At 42.2% G+C, this 22,465-nt stretch overlaps 1 protein-coding gene across 3 annotated transcripts in view; it reads left to right on the top strand.

Moving 5' to 3' along the window:
* The first annotated feature begins 1,318 nt into the window (after positions 1-1,318).
* VNN1 (vanin 1) overlaps positions 1,319-22,465 on the top strand; it is a 35,899-nt gene continuing 14,752 nt past the window's right edge. Inside the window, exons 1-4 of one of the 3 annotated variants that reach the window (XM_056563322.1) lie at positions 1,418-1,453; positions 5,676-5,717; positions 8,054-8,125; positions 17,827-17,957. In XM_056563322.1, the coding sequence (XP_056419297.1) occupies positions 8,123-8,125; positions 17,827-17,957 (134 nt within the window). In that variant the 5' untranslated portion in view covers positions 1,418-1,453; positions 5,676-5,717; positions 8,054-8,122. Of the gene's footprint in view, positions 1,462-5,675; positions 5,718-8,053; positions 8,126-8,318; positions 8,606-17,826; positions 17,958-22,465 lie in introns of those variants that run through there. The other 2 variants (XM_056563321.1, XM_056563320.1) reach the window with 2 other exon arrangements.

The raw sequence follows: 22,465 nt of genomic DNA, 5'->3' as shown, positions 1-22,465 counted from the left end.
TTACATCGTCCGGACGCCAGCCGCGCCAGTCCGGCACCACAGGACCATGCGGAGAAGTGCGGCTTTCCCTTCAGACGGGCACATACAACTGTGCCAGACGCTAGCCGAGCCAGCCTGTCAGTGTACATAGGGACACCGCCGGGAGGTCAGGTAAGTGGTGCTGTGCACCATTGCATATTGCTAACCCACTGTACTACCAATGAACATAGGAGTATTAACTCCATTATATCACCAACGGTGATAAAATACTAACTATTACTCCACGACCAATGAACGTAGGAGTATAACTCCAATATACCACTAACGACGTACTACCAACTGCTGCTTATTTATTTTATATCCTGGATATTTAACCATAAGCTTGTTTACTTTTATTACTTTTTTTTCAAATTTTAACCTATATTTTCATATCTGTATTAATTCCTGCCCCCTGCAAGGGCCCTGCGGAGGTAGGTGATTATAACTGTATTTAATAAAAGTTTTGTAATCACACTGAATCTCCTACAATCTTTTTAATATCACATTTACACACACATTATATATATGTATATGTAGGAACATTACATTTACACGCGCGCGCACACACACACACACACACACACACACTTTTATACACACATTAAAATCCATATAGACAACATCACATATTTATATGGTCCATACATACCGTATTTATCCATATCACACAAACGTAATTCTAGTATTTAATACAATACATAAGCCCAATTTTGAGGAAACACGTACACAGTATATACATTGTATATAGACAATTTTCCTATATTTATCCAGGTTGTACTGGCTACGCAACCTTCATGCTAGTACTCGTCTGGCAAATATCCCATATAATCACTGTCTTGGTTGTAGCTACCTATTATTATTTTTTTTTTATTTGCAAAAAAATAAATACCCATGTGTGACCCCATTTTGGAAACTACACCCCTCATGGAATGTAACAAGGGGTATAGTGAGCAGGGCGGGATTAACGTAGGGGCGGATGGAGCGGCAGCTTCAGGCCCCTGTGTTAAAATAGGCCCGGCGGCCCGCACAAACGGCCCGCACAGACCGACCGGCGCCCGCGACAACAATGTTAACAGCATATCGGCCACCGCCGCAACTCCCTGATCTCTGGCCCGACCGCAGGGAGTGAAGTTTAAAAATAAAAAACATTTCCTGTCGGCCCCAGTGCTGCATCTGACCAGTTCCTGCAGCCCCTTTAAGAGAGGGGGCTGATGGGGCTGGTCATGTGCCAAAGACACTGCAGCTTATTAGTTAATAGTCCCTGCCCTCCCGACCCCTCCCCCGGCTGCTCACCACAGAGCTGAAGAGACAGCAGAGAGAGACACTGCCTCACAGCTGTACAGTCTCTGCGGTCTGTATCTTCTCTCCATGTGAGGAGCTCAGTCCAGTCTGGCAGTGTCCGACCTGCAGAGGCGGCCATCAATGCGGAAAGAAGGTCAGAAGGTGACGAGCTCTGTAGTTGAGTCCCAGTGGCCGGGCCTGGCTCTGGCTGCATTCATTATTAAGCAAGCAAGGTCAGTCACTAACTGTATACCAGTGACTCTGCTGTGCCCTCTGCCCTATACTAATCAGTCTATCTATATGTATATAATACACAGACATATACGTATTAGTATATGCAGTATGGGCCAGCCAGGGAACACAGCACAATCATTGATATACCACAGAGTTTCCCAACCAGGGTGCATCCAGCTGTTGCAGAACTACAACTACCAACATGCCCAGACAGCCCTTTGCTGTCTGGGAGTTGTAGTTTTGCAACAACTGGAGGCACCCTGGTTGGGAGACACTGATATACAGTGACATCATACTGCGGGGCTATATACATCAACTGTGCTGTACACACTTCCCTGGCTGGTATATATATATATGCATATAAATATATGAATATATATAGTAGCCAGGGCAGTGGGTACAGCACAGTCGATTTATATAGCCCCACAGTATGATGTCACTGTTCTCGCTGGCCTATACATGGGGACTTAAAAAGTGTAAAAAATAAATAAATAAATAAATTATAATAATAAATGTGATTTAACCCCTTCCCTAATAAAAGTTAGAATCACCCCATTTTCCCATGAAAAATTGTAAAAAACAAACAAACCTATAAACATATGTGGTATCGCCACATGCGCAAATGTCTGAACTAATAAAATATAATGTTAATTAAGTTACATAGTGAAAGGCGAAAGTGTGAAAAAATATCCAGAAGTGCACATTTTTTGTCACTTCATATACGGTACTAGAAAAAAAATAACACACAATCAAACAGGTGCCATCAAAATAAAAATGGTCCTGATAAAAACTTCAGATCACAGCGCAAAAAATGAGCCGTTATATAGCTCTGTATGCGGAAAAATAAAAGGGTTGTAGGGGGGGAGAAGAGACACTTTAAAAAAAATCCTTGTTTTTCAAAAATGAGTACGGTATGCTTTAACCCCTTAACGACGCAGGACATATATTTAGGTCCTGCGCCGGCTCCCGCCATATGAAGCGGGATCGCGCCGCGATCCCGCATCATATCGCGTCGGTCCCGGCGCTAATCAACGGCCGGGACCCGTGGCTAATACCACACATCGCCGATCGCAGCGATGTGCGGTATTAACCCTTTAGAAGCGGCGGTCAAAGCTGACCGCCGCTTCTAAAGTGAAACTGAAAGTGACCCGGCTGCTCAGTCGGGCTGTTCGGGACCGCCGCGGTGAAATCGCGGCGTCCCGAACAGCTGACCGGACACCGGGAGGGCCCTTACCTGCCTCCCCTGTGTCCGATCGGCGAATGACTGCTCCGTGCCTGAGATCCAGGCAGGAGCAGTCAAGCGCCGATAACACTGATCACAGGAGTGTTAATACACGCCTGTGATCTGTGTAGAAGATCAGTGTGTGCAGTGTTATAGGTCCCTATGGGACCTATAACACTGCAAAAAAAATTTAAAAAAAAAGTGTTAATAAAGGTCATTTAACCCCTTCCCTAATAAAAGTTTGAATCACCCCCCTTTTCCCATAAAAAAAAATAACAGTGCAAAAAAAATTTAAAATAAACCTATGTGGTATTGCCGCGTGCGTAAATGTCCGAACTATAAAAATATATCATTAATTAAGCCGTACGGTCAATGGCGTACGCGCAAAAAAATTCCAAAGTCCAAAAAAGGGTATTTTGGTCACTTTTTATACCATTAAAAAATGAATAAAAAGTGATCAAAAAGTCCGATCAAAACAAAAATCATACCGCTAAAAACTTCAGATCACGGCGCAAAAAATGAGTCATCATATCGCCCCGTACGTGGAAAAATAAAAAAGTTATAGGGGTCAGAAGATGACATTTTTAAACGTATAAATTTTCCTGCATGTAGTTATGATTTTTTCCAGAAGTGCGACAAAATCAAACCTATATAAGTAGGGTATCATTTTAACTGTATGGACCTACAGAATAATAAGGTGTAATTTTTACCGAAATATGCACTGCGTAGAAACGGAAGCCCCCAAAAGTTACAAAATGGCGTTTTTTTTTCGATTTTGTCGCACAATGATTTTTTTTCTGTTTCGCCGTGCATTTTTGGGTAAAATGACTAATGTTACTGCAAAGTAGAATTGGCGACGCAAAAAATAACCCATAATATGGATTTTTAGGTGGAAAATTGAAAGGGTTATGATTTTTAAAAGGTAAGGAGGAAAAAACGAAAGTGCAAAAACGGAAAAACCCTGAGTCCTTAAGGGGTTAAAGTAGTTAAATAGAAATAATCTATATAAATTTGGTATCATTTCAATTGTATGGACCTACAGAATAAAGATTAAGAGTCGTTTTACCGAAAAGTGCACTGCATAGAAACGGACGCACCCCAAAAGTTGCAAAATGGTTGGTTTTTTCAATTTTGCCCTCCTTGCATACTATTATTAGTGGTGAGTGTGGTCTCAATGTACTAGAAAAAAATTTGCCATGGGACCCACAAGACACTAGTTACCCCCCTGATCTAATTTCTACCCTGCCGCCACTTGAGATTGGTGCTGCAACAACAGCGCAACTATCTCACAGCCGATCGGATGAGTGAAGTCTGCAGAAAATGATGCAGGGGCCACATGTTCCAGTAACGCCTAAGGCCTCACAAATTCTAGAGCCGCCTCTGGTTAACAGTAAAAGAGGGCTGGCCCTGCGATGTCCCAGGCCAGCCCACAGGCTTACCTACGGCCCTGGTGGTGATGTGGCTGCGTAACCTGCTGACCTGTGTGCCCCACATGACATCAGGGTAGCGTATGAGACTACCCCCACTCCCCCCCCCCCCCGGTTCGCCCAGCACCCGCCAAGTTTAAAAAGGTGCTGTAGCTGCCACCTGCCTGAGGTCCTGCCGCCGGCACACATTACTCTCTGCCGCTGCCCCAGGAGTTTCCCCCAAAGGTATCACTAATCCACCAGGCATGAACTGACTTGCCATTCAGGTGCACAGAAAAGCTAGGTGACAATGTCTCACTTAGCTTTTCCATGCTCCTGAATGGCATGTCTGCTTATAGTAGCTGAGCTGAAGAAGATATGTCACTCAGGAGTACGAAAAAGCTAGGTGAAACATTGTCACCTAGCTTTTCTGGGTTCGTGAATGGCATATCTGCTTATAATAGCTCAGCCATTATAGACAGATTTGCCTATAACATATAGTCAAAGCTGTCTATAATAGCTGAACTATGATAAGCAAATATGCCATTCAGGAGCCCAGAAAAGTTAGATGACAATTTCTCACTTAGCTTTTTCATACTCCTGAATGGCATATCTGCTGATAATAGCTCAGCTGTTATAGACAGCTTTGACTATATGTTATAGGCAAATATGCCTATAATAGCTGAGCTATTATAAGCAGATATGCCATTCAGGAGCATGAAAAAGCTAGGTGAGAAATTGTTACCCAGCTTTTCTGTACTCCTTAGTTCCATTTCTGCTTATATTAGTTAAGCTGTTAAGAGTTGCCTATAATTTATAGTAAGTTATCCTTATAGGCTATAAGCAGCAATGGCATTCAGGAGCACAGAAAAGCTAGGTGACAATTTCTCACCTAGCTTTTTCATGCTCCTGAATGGCATGTTTGCTTATAATAGCTCAGATATACCGTAATAGACAAATTTGCCTAGAAGTTATAGACAAATAACTCCTTCCCACAAAAAAGTGTTAAAAAATAAATAAAAAAGTAATACAATTGAATTAACTCATTCCCTAATAAAAGTTTGAATCATCCCCCTTCTCATGTTTCAAATAAAAAATGTAAAAAAAAATAAATATGTAGTATCGCTGTGCGTAAATGTTCAAAATACTAAAATATAATGTTGAGTAATACGCTTGGTCAATGGCCCAATTTTGGTATTGTTGTAATTGTATGGACCTACGGAATTAAGCTGATGGGGGAGATTTATCAAAACCTGTGTGGTACAGTTGCCCATAGCAGCCAATCAAATCGCTTCTTTAATTTTTTTTAAAAGGCCTCTGAAAAATGAAAGAAGCGACCTGATTGGTTGCTATAGGCAACTGCACCTCTCTTTTGATACAGGTTTTTGATACATCTCTCCCAATGTGTCACTGTTTGGGAAAAGTGCACTGTGTAGAAAGCCCCCAAAAATTGCAAAATTGCATTTTTTTTTCTTCAATTTTGTCCCACTAATATTTTTTTTGTTTCACTGTAGATTTCCTGGCAACTGAAGTAAAGTAATTGCAAAGTATAATTGGTAACGCACCAAACAAGCCCTTGTATGAGTCTGTGGATGGAAAAATAAGAGTTATGGGGGAGATTTATCAAAACCTGTGAAGAGGAAGAGTGGTGCAGTTGCCCAAAGCAACCAATCAGATCGCTTCTTTCATTTTTTAAATGCCTCTGAAAAATGAAAGAAGCGACTGATTGGTCACAATGGGCAACTGCACCACTCTTCCTCTACACAGGTTTTGATAAATCTCCCCCTATGTCTAAATCATGTGACAAAATTGCTTTGTGTTGAGTTTTCATTTTATATACTTTGATAAAAAGGCCCATCACAATCTTCAGCACCAGGCCCATGATGCTCTTAATCTGGCCCTGATAGTGAGCCTTATCACCCCACAGGTGTTTGAAGAATTTTCATTAACGTTTCATGGGAAAAAAAAAAATAAATTTCACTAAAATGCTGGTGTTACTATAACTTTTTTCTTTTCACAAGGGAAAATAGGAAAAAAGTCCCCCAAAATTTGTAACGCCATTTCCTCTGAGTAAGAACATACACCATATGTGGATGTAAAGTGCTCGGTGGGCGAACTACAATGCTCAGAACAGAAGGAGCGCCATTGGGCTTTTTAAGAGAAAAATTGGCCGGAATTAAAGTCCACGTGTGTTTAAAAAGACCCCATAGTGCCAGAACAATGGACCCCCCCCCGCCACATGTTACCCCATTTTGGAAACTACACCCCTCATGTAATGTAATAAGGGGTACAGTGAGCATTTATGCCCCACAGGTGTCAGACAGATTTTTGGAACAATGGTCCGTGAAAATGAAAAATTTAATTTTTCATTTGCACAGCCCACTGTTCCAAAGATCTCAGTGGGGTGTAAATGCTCACTGTACCCCTTATTAAATTCTGTGAGGGGTGTAGTTTCCAAAATGGGGTAACATGTGTGGGGGGGGGGTCCATTGTAGTGCGCCCACAGAACAAAACACCTAAAGGGTTAACACACTTACTGAATGTCATTTTGAATACTTTGAGGGGTGCAGTTTTTATAATGGGGTCATGTGTGGGGTATTTCTAATATGAAGGCTCTTCAAATCCACTTCAAAACGGAACTGGTCCCTGAAAAATTCTGATTTTGTGAAAAATTGGAAAATTGCTGCTGAACTTTGAAGCCCTCTGATGTCTTCCAAAAGTAAAAACATGTCAACTTTATGATGCAAACATAAAGTAGACATATTGTATATGTGAATCAATATATAATTTATTTGGCATGTTTATTTTCCTTACAAGCAGAGAGCTTCAAAGTAAAAAAAAATGCAAAATTTTCAATTTTTTTCATCAAATTTTGGAATTTTTCACCAAGAAATGATACAAGTATCGACAAAAATTTACCACTAACATAAAGTAGAATATGTCACGAAAAACAATCTCAGAATCAAAATGAAAAGTAAAAGTATTTCAGAGTTATTAATGCTTAAAGTGACAGTGGTCAGATGTGCACAAAACGCTCTGGCCCTTAAAGGGGTACTCCGGTGAAAACCTTTTTTCTTTTAAATCAACTGATCCCAGAAAGTTAAACTGATTTGTAAATTACTTCTATTAAAAAATCTTAATCCTTCCTGTACTTATTAGCTGCTTAATACTATAGAGGAAATTCATTTCTTTTTGGAATTCTCTCTGATGACATCACGAGCACAGTGCTCTTTGCTGACGTCATTATAATAATAATAATAATAACTCTTTATTTATTGTTGTCTTTAGTGGGATTTGAACCCAAGCCCCCAGCGCTGCAAGGCAGCAGTGCTAACCAATGATCCACCATGCTGCCCTTAGCATACATCTGCTATGCACGGTTGCTAAAATGGACAGAAATGTCAGCAGAGAGCACTGTGCTCGTGATGTCATCAGTGTTCCAAAAAGAAAGGAATTTCCTCTGTAGCATTCAGCAGCTAATAAGTACTGGAAGGATTAAGATTTTTTAATAGAAGTAATTTACAAATATGTTTAACTTTCTGGCACCAGTTGATTTAAAAGAAAAAAGGTTTTCACCGGAGTACCCCTTTAAGGTGAAAATGGGCTTGGTCCTTAAGGGGTTAAAAATATTTTAAAAGGGCCCGGCATGCAGAAGTCTGATAAAGTTGCCCCTTAACCAGCAGGGGAGCATGAATGAATAATTTTGGGATGTGACATGTTGTCTGATTTAATTTTGAAGCATAATTTCTGCTCAGAATTTAGTTTCTGGTTTTGGGCTCAGTTAAAAATGATGCTCCTGCTTTCTCCTGTTTTCAAGTAACAAACAACTATTATTCCAGCAGTGTATTATTTGGGCGCATAGCCTTCATGTCCTCCATTACTGTCTTTACAGTGCTGATCATAATATTGCTGCTAACAGCAACACGTCTGAATTAATGTGTAGAGGTTTGTGTTGCTACATATGGTAAGAATTTTTTTTTTTTACCCAATTTTCACTAAAATACCGACCAGAATACTAGCCCAGGCTTACACTTGTGTTATTATGGATAGCATTCTTCAACACTGAAGTGCAGATTTCATAACCTTTCACCGAGTTTGTCAGTCGTTCATTGTTGCACAATACAGTCTGTGTCCTTGATGACTTCTGCTCCAGAAATTACCATAGATAATAGTTCTAAGATCAGCAGGTGAAGTATATGAAGACTTTCTGCATGTCTTTAGAAGTACCAGTTCTTTCACCATGGCCACTGCCAGCTTTCTGCTAGCCACCTTACTCTTGGCTTCAAGCTGCCAAGCTTTGCAAAAATTCATTGGTGCAGTCTATGAACATGCAGTAATACTCCCAGATGAGACCACAACACCTGTCTCAAAGCAGGAAGCCCTGGATTTAATGAATACAAATATGGACATCCTTGAAGAAGCGGTGAAGACAGCGGCACAGCAGGTACTGTTCTGTAAATTCAATGTATGAAGCAAATGTAGTGCATGGGGACAATTACAAGGCAGGTTAGCTTGTAGTAGTAGTTCTTCACGTTATGTCACATGACGGAGTGGTGTAATTATCCTGATGTTCCCCAGGAGCGCAACAATTTATTTTACTATAGTTTTGTACTGTGACATACTGAAGCAGGGCATTATCCCCTCCTTTCGGGGAAGTAGAAATGGACTCCAGTGGCAAACTGTGGCGTTCTGGTGAACTCCATGCCCAAGTAGATTTAGGCAGTTCTTGAAAACAGTGGCCAAATAAAATAATGTACTCACATTTGTTGGCAAGGTTTAAAGGGGTTATCCAGGAATAAACTTTTGTTTTATATATCAACTGGCTCCAGAAAGTTAAACAGATTTGTAAATGACTTCTATTAAAAAATCTTAATCCTTTCAGTACTTATGAGCTTCTGAAGTTTAGGTTGTTCTTTTCTGTCTAAGTAATCTCTGATGACACGTGTCTTGGGAACAGCCCAGTTTAGAAGAGGTTTGCTATGGGAATTTGCTTCTAAACTGGGCGGTTCCCGAGACACGTGTCATCAGAGATTACTTAGACAGAAAAGAACAACCTTAACTTCAGAAGCTCATAAGTATTGAAAGGATTAAGATTTTTTAATAGAAGTAATTTACAAATCTGTTTAACTTTCTGGAACCAGTTGATATATATATATATCAACTGGAAAAGCTACTTTTTATTAAATTTTTTTTGGGATGTGATGGGATCAAAAAGCAGCAAGTTTTTACATTTGCGACATTCACCATACCGAATCATGATATTTTAATAGTTCAGACATTTACGCACGCACCGATAACAAATATGTTTATTCATTTTGTATAGTTCCTAAAGTCCCCTCAGGTGGAGTCCCTCAAGTCCCCAGGGCTCTCCTGCAGGATCCCCCTAGGTCATTATTATGATTCCTATTGTACATTAATTATGTATGTTTATTATAGATATTGTACATTGAATATAAGCTATGTGCAAAGGTTATTAGGATGTTTAAACTGTATAGGACCTTCCTAAGGTCATGATATTGTCATGTGATATGTGATCACCTGATACCCAGAGTTCCAGAGGCACAGGTAACCACAGGCAACCAGCTACCAATGGGCTTTAGTCCAGCCCTCTGATATATAAAGGGCGGTAGTCTCCGCACTAGGTCTCTTGACTCTTTCTCGTTAGATCCTGGTCTCTCTTGAGTTCCTACTCTCTTGGTTCAAGCATAAGTCCTGCACAAGTTCAGTCCAGTACAGCTAGGCCAAAGCCTACAAGTCTGCAGCCACATCTAATCTGTAAGTCTCATGTCAAGTCTCTACTGTCCCTACCAAAGTCATAACAGTAGCACAGTGGCCTGCATCATCATTATTACAACTACAAGTCCAAGCAAGCCTGAGAGGTTCCCTGTGTCGCCGCTGTGGAAGTTGTCTATCTATAAGAAACGTTATACTGCCATCTTCAGTAAAGTTCCAGTTGCATCAAAACCTGCTTTGGACTCTCATTTAATATATGCAGTTTCTGGGTTGGTTGTTGGTGGTGCCCTACACCATACAACCACATCCTGGTGTCACGAACACTACAAGGGATTATACTATCATCTGTCCCTGGGCTATTGCCACCTGCTCCTACTACAACCTGCACTACACCACCCGGGTAGCACACATGTTTTTTTACTATTATTTAAAAATGTGTTATGTCCCCATAGGGGACTATTTATAGCAATCTTTTGATTGCTTATACTGTTCAGTAATATGCAGAAGGCAGACCAGAGAAGAAGACTCCAGCAGGAGGTCAGATGACTCCTGCAGTCATGCCTCAGGTGGTCTGATGAGCCTTACTAAGCCCCTGTTATGCTCCAGATGTATTGATCATGGCATCTGAAGGGTTAATGGAGGGCATTAGCATGATCGCTGATGTCCGCCATTGCCGGCGAGTCCTTACCGACCGTGCATGGAGCATGAAGCGATCGCAGCTCCTGCACTCGCTTCATGTACAAGACTTAAATGTACGTCCTGGTGTGTTAAGTACCAGGTCACCAGGAGGTAATGGAGGAGAAATGTCCCTTGCAATAAAAGGAGCAGACAAAGCATGTGGATCCAGTGCTCAATTTATTGTCTGTGGAGCAGCCTCTATAGACAATGAGTGGATCACTGGCCATTGGCTGCTCCTTTAATAGTAGAGGACATTTCTCCTCAATTCTGGCCGCTGGCAGGGGTCTCAATGGTCACATTCCCATTAATGGATAGGAGATAACTTTAAATTGTGGGAAGAACCTTGTGGGAAAAAAATTGTAGGGACCTTTAACCTCTTCAGGACCCATGACGTATGCATACGTCATCACACCCTGGGTCTTAAGGACCCATGACGTATGCATACGTCATGGCGTTTTCCGGTCTCTGCCGCTCGCCGGGCAGAGATCGGAACCGGATGCCTGCTGAAATCCTTCAGCAGGCATCCAGGGCAAACGCCGAGGGGGGCCATGTAGGCCCCCCATGTCGGCGATCGCCGCAAATCGCAAGGGAAATCGCCCTTGCGATCTGCGGCGATACCGGGCTGATCGGGTCTCTGGGACCCGACCGCCCGGTAATTTTGCATGATCCCGGCTGTCACAGACAGCCAGGACCATGCTAAGGTATAGGAGAGAGGTGGCAAGCCTGCCACCTCCTCCCATACCCTGCGATCTGTCGGTTAGTTAACCGACCAATCGCAGGGGGGAGGGCGGTTACTTTCTCCCGTCCTGCCCGGCCCCTGAAAGTCCAGAGAGGACGGGAGGAAGACCGGAGGACACGGCGGGGGACGGGGGAGTGCTGGGGACCGGCCCCGGTACTTACCTCGTCCCTGAAGACCCGGATCCCGGCGAGGAAGATGGCGGCGGCGGCGACAGGTGAGTAGATCTTCAGCCGCGGTCGGGCCCTTTACAGCAATGCACGTCGCTGTAAAGCGACATGCATTGCTGTAATAGGACCCTGTAAACTACAACTCCCAGCATGCCCAGACAGCCCTTGGCGTCTGGGCATGCTGGGAGTTGCAGTTTTGCAACATCTGGAGGTCCACAGTTTGGAGACCACTGTGCCCTTCCAGATGTTGCAAAACTACACATCCTCAGCATGCCCTTACTGTCCAGGCATGCTGGGAGTTGTAGTTCTGTAACATCTGGCCCTTCAGATGTTGCAGAACTACAACTCCCAGCATGCCTGGACAGTTTTGGCATACTGGGAGTTGTAGTTTTGCAACATCTGGAAGGGCACAGATTGGGAACCACTGTATTAGTGGTCTGCAAACTGTAGTCCTCCAGATGTTGCAAAACTACAACTCCAAGCATGCTGGGAGTTGTAGTTCGGCAACATCTGGTTCTAAAGATGTTGCCGAACTACTACTCCCAGCATGCCTGAGAATGTTTGGGAGTTGTGGTTTTGCAACAGCTGGAGGCACACTGGTTGGGAAACATTGTTTCCTAACTCAGTGTTTCCCAACCCGTGTGCCTCCAGCTGTTGCAAAACCACAACTCCCAAACATTCTCAGGCATGCTGGGAGTAGTAGTTTTGCAACAGTTGGAGGTCCCCCCCCTGTGAATGTACAGGGTACATTCACATGGGCAGGGGGCTTACAGTGAGTATCGGGCTGCAAGTTTGCGATGCAGCAAATTTTGCGTGGCAGCTCAAACTCGCTGTAACCCCCCGCCCGTGTGACTGTACCCTAAAAACACTACACTACACTACACTACCACAAAATAAAATAAAAAGTAAAAAACACTACTTATACACATACCCCTACACAGCCCCCCTCCCTCCCCAATAAAAATGAAAAACGCCTGGTACGCCACTCTTTCCAAAATGGAGCCTCCAGCTGTTGCAAAACAACAACTCCCAGTATTGCCAGACAGCCGTTGACTGTCCAGGCGTGCTGGGAGTTTTGCAACAGCTGGAGGCACCCTGTTAGGGGTATTTTACGCCAGTGATTCCCAATGTCCACCCCTATGCAAATCCCTAATTCAGGCCTCAAATGCGCATGGCGTTCTCACTTCGGAGCCCTGTCGTATTTCAAGGCAACAGTTTAGGGCCACATATGGGGTATCGCCGTACTCAGGAGAAATTGACTAACAAATCTAGGGGGTCTTTTTCTCCTTTCACCCCTATGAAAAGGTGAAGTTGGGGTCTACACCAGCATGTTAGTGTAAAAAAAATAAACTTTTTACACTAACATGCTGGTGTTGCCCTATACTGTTCATTTTGACAAGAGGTAAAGGGAAAAAAGCCCCCCAAAATTTGTAACGCAATTTCTCCCCACTACGGAGATATCCCATATGTAGGCGTAAAGTGTTCTGGGGGCGCACAACAAGGCCCAGAAGGGAGAGTGCGCCATGTACATTTGAGGTGATTTGCACAGGGGTGGCTGATTGTTACAGCGGTTTTGACAAACGCAAAAAAAAAAAAAAACCACATGTGACCCCATTTCGGAAACTACACCCCTCACGGAATGTAATGAGGGGGGCAGTGAGAATTTACACCCCACAGGTGTCTGACAGATCTTTGGAAGAGTGGGCTGTGCAAATAAAAAATGTTGTACAGCCCACTGTTCCAAAGATATGACAGACACCAGTGGGGGGTAAATGCTCATTTTATGCCTTGTTATGTTCCTTAAGGGGTCTAGTTTCCAAAATGGTATGCCATGTGGGGGTTATTTTGCTGTCCTGGCACCATAGGGGCTTCCTAAATGCGACATGCCCCCCGAGCAAAATTTGCTCTCAAAAAGCCAAATATGACTCCTTCTCTTCTGAGCATTATAGTTTGCCCGTAGTGCACTTCAGGTCAACTTATGGGGTACCTCCATACTCAGAAGAGATGTGATTACAAATTTTGGGGGGTATTTTCTGCTATTAACCCTTGCAAAAATGTGAAATTTGGGGGGAAACACACATTTTAGTGATTTTTTTTTTTTACGTATGCAAAAGTCGTGAAACCCCTGTGGGGTATTAAGGCTCACTTTATTTCTTGTTACGTTCCACAAGGGGTCTAGTTTCCAAAATGGTATGCCATGTGTTTTTTTTTGCTGTCCTGGCACCATAGGGGCTTCCTAAATGCGACATGCCCCCCGAGCAAAATTTGCTCTCAAAAAGCCAAATATGACTCCTTCTCTTCTGAGCATTGTAGTTCACCCATAGTACACCTCAGGTCAACTTATGGGGTACCTTCATACTCATAAGAGATGGGGTTACAATGTTTGGGGGGTATTTTCTGCTATTAACCCTTGCAAAAATGTGAAATTTGGGGGGAAACACACATTTTAGTGAAATTTTATTTTTATTTTTTTACATATGCAAAAGTCGTGAAACCCCTGTGGGGTATTAAGGCTCACTTTATTCCTTGTTACGTACCTCAAGGGGTCTAGTTTCCAAAATGGTATGCCATGTGGGGGATTTTTGCTGTTCTGGCACCATAGGGGCTTCCTAAATGCAACATGCCTCCCAAAAACCATTTAAAAAAAACGTACTCTCCAAAATCCCCTTGTCGCTCCTTCCCTTCTGAGCCCTCTACTGCGCCCGCCGAACACTTTACATAGACATATGAGGTATTTGCTTACTCGAGAGAAATTGGGCTACAAATATAAGTATACATTTTCTCCTTTTTCCCCTTGTAAAAATTCAAAAATTGGGTCTACAAGAACATGCGAGTGTAAAAAATGGAGATTGTGAATTTTCTCCTTCACTTTGCTGTTATTTCTGTGAAACACCTAAAGGGTTAAAACGCGGATTGAATGTCATTTTGAATACTTTGGGGGGTGCAGTTTTTATAATGGGGTTATTTGTGGGGTATTTCTAATATGAAGATCCTTCAAATCCACTTCAAACCTGAACTGGTCCATGAAAAATTGTGAGTTTGGAAATTTTGTGAAAAATTGGAAAATTGCTGCTGAACTTTGAAGCCCTCTGGTGACTTCCAAAAGTAAAAACACGTAAATTTTATGATGCAAACATAAAATAGACATATTGTATATGTGAATAAAAAAAAAATTATTTGGAATATCCATTTTCCTTACAAGCAGAGAGCTTCAAAGTTAGAAAAATGCAAAATTTTCAAATTTTTCATAAAATTTTGGGATTTTTCACCAAGAAAGGATGCAAGATACCACAAAATTTTACCACTATGTTAAAGTAGAATATGTCACGAAAAAACTATCTCGGAATCAGAATGATAACTAAAAGCATTCCAGAGTTATTAATGTTTAAAGTGACAGTGGTCAGAATTGCAAAAAATGGCCGGGTCCTGAGGTGTAAAATGGCTGGGTCCTTAAGGGGTTAAAAAAAAAAGTTCAGGAGGTAAGTGTTTAAAATAATAAACTAAACACAAGAACAAAGGGGCACAATCTGAGAGTTGGGGAAAAGAACAAAAGCAATATAAGAATTATTTTTTTTGCTGAGAGTAGATGCTTGGAACAAACTGTCAGCTGATGATACAGCACAATGGAAAAGGATGGGAACCAGGAATGAAAGGGGAAGCCATGCTGGGGACCAGAAATAAGGTGGGAAATCATGCTGGGAACCAGGGATGAGATGTGAAGCCGTGCTGAGGACCAGAAATGAGATGGGGACCTCTCTGGGGACCAGGTATAAGTTGGGAGGTCATACTGTAGACTATGGATGAGATGGAAGTCATGCTAGGGACCAGGCATAAGAGGTAAGCCATGCTGAGATTAGGATTGAGATAGGATGCCATACTGTAGACTAGGAGCGATAGGGAGCAATGCTGAGAAAAAGAATACGGACTAATAAAACACATGAACATTTTGGCTCTTTCATCATTTATTTGGTCTTTTTATCATTTATCACTCCTGAGACCCCCTGCAATCACAAATAACAGCGGGGCAAATTGCCTGGCAGCGCACCTCACGCCCTGGCTCTCAATCAAATCTATCCTTTTCTCTGTATTCATCTATGCAGTTAAAAGGAAGGATCTGCCAGACGTCCGGGAAGCGGAGCGTGCTGCAGGGCACTTGGCTGACTGATAACTGGCAATCACAGCGGGTCTCAGGAGGACATGTCCAAGCGCAACATGTTGTTAAAGGGGTACTCCACCCCTAGACATCTTACCCCCTATCCTAAGGATAGGGGATAAGATGTCAGATCGCCGGGGTCCTTCTGCTGGGGACCGCGGGGATCGCTGCTGCAGCACCCCGCTATCATTACAAGTATATGGGAGGTGGAGTGGCGGTCATCACGCCCCCTGCCATAGACTTGCATTAAGGGGACGGGCCGTGATGTCATGAGGGGCGGAGCCATGACGTCACGCTACTCCGGCCCCTGTATCGCCCGTCATTACGCACAGAGCGAACTCGCTCTGCGCAGTAATGATGGCGGGCTGCCGCAGCGGCGATCCCCGGGGTCCCCAGCAGCGGGACTGCGGTGATCTAACATCTTATCCCCTATCCTTTGGATAGGGGATAAGATGCCAGGGGCGGAGTACCCCTTTAAGAATGACAGAAATACACAGCATTTTAATTGGATTTGCACCATGCACCATTGCACCACCTTTATTATTTTCTTTTTCACCTTTTCTTTCATGATTTACTAGTTTGCTTAGAATGGTTGTCATGTGAAACTATCCAGTTTTGGTTAAATTTTAGCTGTTTGATAGATGGCCTCACATTTGACCCTAAAATACATTGAAGTTCATGACTCAATGACTATAGGGTGCCTAGGTCTTGTGACTGCAAAACGAAATATCGCCTTTCCACCACCCTGGTATGAAGTGTTTGTAATGTTATACTATGTTTCCTTTTTGCCAACACAGTACATCAGTATTGTACATTATGGTCAACCGTCTCCACTTTCGTCTCATCTGTCCAAATGACATTTGGTACAAAAGTCTTAAGAAGTAGCCAATGCAGAGCCATGTCATCTTAGGTGCATTCAGGAGAAACCCCCCGACTTAATGGTGTGTTACTGGACCATAAATGGAGGCAAGTGACGTCCAGTATTCTTTTTGTAATGGAGCCCTTGAATACCTAATGCTACCCATGTGTCATTCTATCTTTAGCCTTATAAACTTTCTATATCCCTGCAGTGGAAATTGCTAGGCAGATTGTCTTGGATCTTGCATGAAAACAGAGCTAGGGATTTGTTGCCTATGTGTTTTATTTGTGCCTGTCTTTATCTACATCTAAGGCTCCCTATAACAGTCTCATCTGGTGTGTGACAGGAGCTGTAGAGAAAAGTATGCCCACTTTTCTCTGGCGAAGCCAGAACTAACTAAATTAAAAAGAAAGTTCCCCCTTTCTTCTAGGCTAGGAAATAAGAGCTGATCCTGTGACCATATTCTGTTTTCTTAACATTTTCTGCAGAATCAATATTTGCAAAGTTTTGTCCCTTTAACCATCTGCCCTCTGTGTATGCATGTTTTCCCACAGAAATAAAAGAATATACATATGTAATGTAAGAAACGTAGATATATAGAAGGGAATTCATCAATTGCTGTCTAGTATGTGTACTATTTTTTAGAGCCGAAAAGTACCATGTGATGTTTCCTTCCTGCGCCAAATTCATCATAGGTCGCACGCCACTTGATGAATTTACCTGCTCCTACACCCATGGTACCCATTTTAGACTGCTTTACAGGGCTGAAGTAAATGAGTGTGGGTTTCTGTCTAAAAGACGGTCGCTGCAACTTTTTTGCAACTTTCAGAGAAAAGTTGCACATAATGAATCAGTGCCTACTGCATAAAACTAATCTAAACCACTGCGAATGGTGATTCACTTTCAAATATGATCAAAAGCAAAAGTCTCACAAAAGTCGCATGGGAAGTGAGCTGAGAAGTGACAAGTTTAGACTCAAAAAGTTTCTAAATAGCTTGATGAATTCCCCTCATAGACATTCAACACTTTAGACATATATTTTATACTGTTCAGCAAACTTTAAAGACTACAGCCACCCGACTCAAGCTCAAAGTAGCAGCTGGTAAAGCTGTGCTGGGTCACCACACAATCACCAATATCGTTTATTATATGTTACATCAGAAGTTTCAATGAATAAGCTCCTGGAGCTATAAACAAATGTCTTATAGTGCAACAAGTGCTTTTTTGTTTCATTTACTTTTTGTGTATTTGTTTTGTATTATTGTGTAGTTTGCTTTGGATACTCTTACTTTTAAATTAACATTTTACACTGAAATGGTTTTGTTTTTTCTCCTAGGGTGCCCATTTAATTGTTACACCAGAAGATGGTATATATGGCTGGAGGTTTACAAGAGAAACAATTTACCCATTCCTAGAAGATATTCCTGACCCCAATGTCAACTGGATACCATGTATTGACCCTAAAAGGTACATACATTTAGTAAATCATTTTGATCAGATTATTTAGATCAGTAAATTACATAAACAACATGGTAACAATCTAACCTGCACAATGAGAACACATTAAAACACAGTTATCAGATATACAGGGTGGGCCATTTATATGGATACACCTTAATAAAATGGGAATGGTTGGTGATATTAACTTTTTGTTTGTGACACATTAGTATATGTGAGGGGGGAAACTTTTCAAGATGGGTGGTGACCATGGCGGCCATTTTGAAGTCGGTCATTTTGAATCCAACTTTTTTGTTTTTTCAATAGGAAGAGGGTCATGTGACACATAAAACTTAATGGGAATGTCACAAGAAAAACAATGATGTGCTTGGTGTTAACGTAACTTTATTCTTTCATTAGTTATTTACAAGTTTCTGACCACTTATAAAATGTGTTCAATGTGCTGCCCATTGTGTTGGATTGTCAATGCAACCCTCTTCTCCCACTCTTCACACACTGATAGCAACACCACAGGAGAAATGCTAGCACAGGCTTCCAGTATATGTAATTTTAGGTGCTGCAGAATGGGCAAAACAAAAATTGGAACAGGACCCTCAGTTTACGCAGAAGATTTTGTTCAGTGATGAGGCAAACTTTTATGTGAATAGAGATAGATCCCTCCAAGACTGTTGGAACACAAAAATGTATGGTATTGTGTGGTATATGGGGTACAAAGATAGTGGGGCCATTTTTCATCAATGGAAACCTCAAGGCCACTGAATATGCGAAATTGCTACATGATGATGTTTCCCTCTTTATGCACTGAAGCTGGCACGTTCCCTGAGTTTTTCCAGCAAGATGGTGCACCACCACATTATGGGTGTCAGGTCCGAGCATTCCTAGATGAACAGTTTCCTGGAAAGTGGATTGGTTGTCGTGGCCCAGTTGATTGGCCCCCAAGGTCTCCTGATCTGACCACCTTAGACTTTTATCTTTGGGGTCATCTGAAGGCAATTGTCTATGCTGTGAAGATACGGGATGTGCAGCACCTGAAACTACGGATACTGGAAGCCTGTGCTAGTATTTCTCCTGCGGTGTTGCTATCAGTGTGTGAAGAGTGGGAGAAGAGGGTTGCATTGACAATCCAACACAATGGGCAGCACATTGAACACATCAGAAACTTGTAAATAACTCATGAAAGAATAAAGTTATGTTAAAACCAATCACATCATTGTTTTTCTTGTGAAATTGATGTGTCACATGACCCTCTTCCTATTGAAAAAACAAAAATTGGATTCAAAATGTCCGACTTCAAAATGGCCGCCATGGTCACCAACCATCTTGAAAAGTTTCCCTCCTCACATATACTAATGTGCCACAAACAGAAAGTTAATATCACCAACCATTCCCATTTTATTAAGGTGTATCCATATAAATGACCCACCCTGTAGTATAACCTATTAAAATGTGTGTCATGTTTATTTAAATGGAAGCCTGAACAATCCCTGTGACAACCCTTAAAGGGGTACTCCGCTCCTGGACATCTTATCCCCTAGGATAGTGGATAAGTTGTCTGATTGTGGGGGGGGGTCTGACCTCTGGGGCCCCCCTGCGATCTCTGGGCCAGCACCCCAGTGTTCTCAATATTCATGTAACATTGTAGTGAGTTGTATTAGGTCCTCCAAAGTAGTGGCATATCTCCTATGGAGGCAAACTATGCACCTGCTATGGGGCCTGGGGGACCAGCCAGGGCCAAAGAACACACTTGGAATCACATACCTGTGGTAAATGTCAGATATCTACCCAACACAAAGGCATTTTCCAACCCTGTGGACAGCTAAGGGCATTGTGTATGCTGCTAAGTGTGGTTTTCCTAAAACTTACATAAGTCTAACGCCCCTTCTCTCTTCTTCATAAAACGTTAGTGAGCAGCATTACAGCAGAACAAACTGGCTGAAACAGGGTCAATAAAGTCAGAAAAAGAAAATAAACAGCACATCTATGATGAGTATTCTAGGCTGAACAAGCCTTCTGTTTTTTTTTTTTTGTATGCCATATGACAGGTACGCATAGGGAACGAGCTCCACAGTCAATCTGCAACAAATCCGCATGTAAGGCTGGGTTCACACTACGTTTTCTCTCATACGGGAGCGCATACGGCAGGGGGGAGCTAAAACCTCGTGCTCCCGTATGCCTTCGTATGTGCTCCCGTATGTCATTCATTTCAATGAGCCAGCCGGAGTGAAACGTTCGGTCCGGTCGGCTAATTTTTGCGCCGTATGCGCTTTTACAACTGGACCTAAAACTGTGGTCAACCACGGTTTGAGGTCCGGTTGTAAAAGCGCATACGGCGCAAAAATGAGCCGACCGGACCGAACGTTTCACTCCGGCCGGCTCATTGAAATGAATGACATACGGGAGCGCATACGAAGGCATACGGGAGCGCGAGGTTTTAGCTCCCCCCTGCCGTATGCGCTCCCGTATGGGAGAAAACGTAGTGTGAACCCAGCCTAACACACGTTTTTTGCTGTGTATTTACGAGAGATAAAAAATGACTGCATAAAAAAATTCCAATGATGTGAAATCACCTAATGGATTTATTTAGTCCCAGTACAAAGGGAAGGACGAGCTGTAAATATGGCCATGTTCTAAGGTGGCCTTGTTTATTACAATGAATTATTAAATAATGAAGAATTATAAGACATTTGGCTATTTATACATGCATCATTGGAAACAATTATAATATTTTATGAAGAGGGACAATGATTATGCTGTATGATTGATACTACTTACTGACCATCAGGTTTACTAGTTGCACAATTGACTATGAGGACCAACTTTTAGGTATGTAGGGTAGCCTTATAGAATCAGTTGTTATTTTGATGTTTTCCCATGTTGGACCATTTATTTAGCAATCTCTTGTTTTGCTCCCTAATTTTTATTATTAGACCATCTGGATGAAGTGGTATTATTGTATCATAGAGATTGTTTATTTAGTAATATGTCTGATATAACGTCATCAGTTTTGTCACTTATATATACAGTATATACATACCTTTCCTGGTTCTATCGCTGTTGTCTCACTGCTACATGTCCTGTGGTACACACTCACTGGTGACTTTATTAGGTACCCCTGTTGAATAGCTTGTTAACAGGGATATCACATGGGAGCAACTCAATGGATTTAGGCATGTAGACATGGTCAAGACAACTTGATGACGTTCAAACTGAGCATCAGAATGCAGAAAAAAGGAGATATAAGTGACTTTGACTGTGGCAAGTTTGTTGGTGTCAGATGGGCTCCTTGTAGTATTTTGGAAACTGCTGATTTATTCAGATTTTCACACACAACCATCTCTAGGGTTTACAGAGAATGTAGAAAGCGATAGTTAGATAGAAAATTTATTGTTAATGTCAGAGGAGAATGGGCAAACTGGTTTGAAAGGCAGAAAGGCAAAAGTAACTCGACTAGCCACCCACTACAACTGAGGTATGCAAAATACCATCTCTGAACGCACAACACATCGAACCTTGAAGCAGATGGGCTAAAGCAGCAGCAGACACATCGGGGGCCACACCTGTCAGATAAAACCAGAAAACTAAGTCTACAATTTGCACAGGCTCGGCAAAATTAGACAATGGAAGACTGGAAGAACATTATCTGCTCTTATGAGTCTCGATTCCAGCTGCAACATTCATGTGACAGGCTCAGAATATGGTGTAAAAAAACAAGAAAGCATAGATCCATCCTGACTTGCATCAGTGGTTCAGGCTGGTGGCGGGAGTGTAATGGTGTGAGGGGCATTTTCTTGGCACACTTTGAGCCCCTTAGTACCAATCTAGCATTGTTTTAATGCTACAACCTACCTGAGTATTGTTGCTGACCATGTCCATCCCTTCTGATAGTTACTTTACACAGATTAAACCCCCTCAAACTGGTTTCTTGAACATGACTCTATCCAATGTCTTTCACAGTCACCAGATCTTAATCCAATATAGCAGCTTTCGGATATAGTGAAACAGGAGATTCACATCATGGATGTGTAGCTGACAAATCTTCAGCAATTGTGTGATGTCATCATGTCCATATGGACCAAAAGGCAAAGGCAAAAGGGGGTCCAACCAAGTAGTGGCAAGGTGTACCTAGTAAAGTGGCCAGTAAGTGTAGGTATCTTTACCAGCATTATGAGGTTATAGTTATCTTTTGTATTCTGTATTTCATTCTTATATATCTGCAAAGCCTTCTGTTTACTGCAATGCATGATGAAGCTGCGTCCATACAGGTCACCACATCACCATGGTTGTTGCAGTTTGCTGCCACTCTCATGTAACATATGGTCAGTATTGACAAAATGTCAACACATGCAGATGTAAACATAGATGTGACAGTACATCCTAAGAGAAATGTTACTATAAGATCTAATATGACGAGTATATACAAAAGTTTTCATTTTACTGTTTTGTGGTCATAAAAAGTACTTATGCCCAGTGGCTTTTAAGTCTTACATTTCATGGTAAGAGGAAGCCCCCAGGCAATG

Source organism: Hyla sarda, chromosome 3 (assembly GCF_029499605.1).
Source record: "Hyla sarda isolate aHylSar1 chromosome 3, aHylSar1.hap1, whole genome shotgun sequence".
Lineage (NCBI taxonomy): Eukaryota > Metazoa > Chordata > Amphibia > Anura > Hylidae > Hyla > Hyla sarda.
Note: the sequence above shows the minus strand (reverse complement) of the source record. Positions and strands in the feature narration are given on the sequence as shown.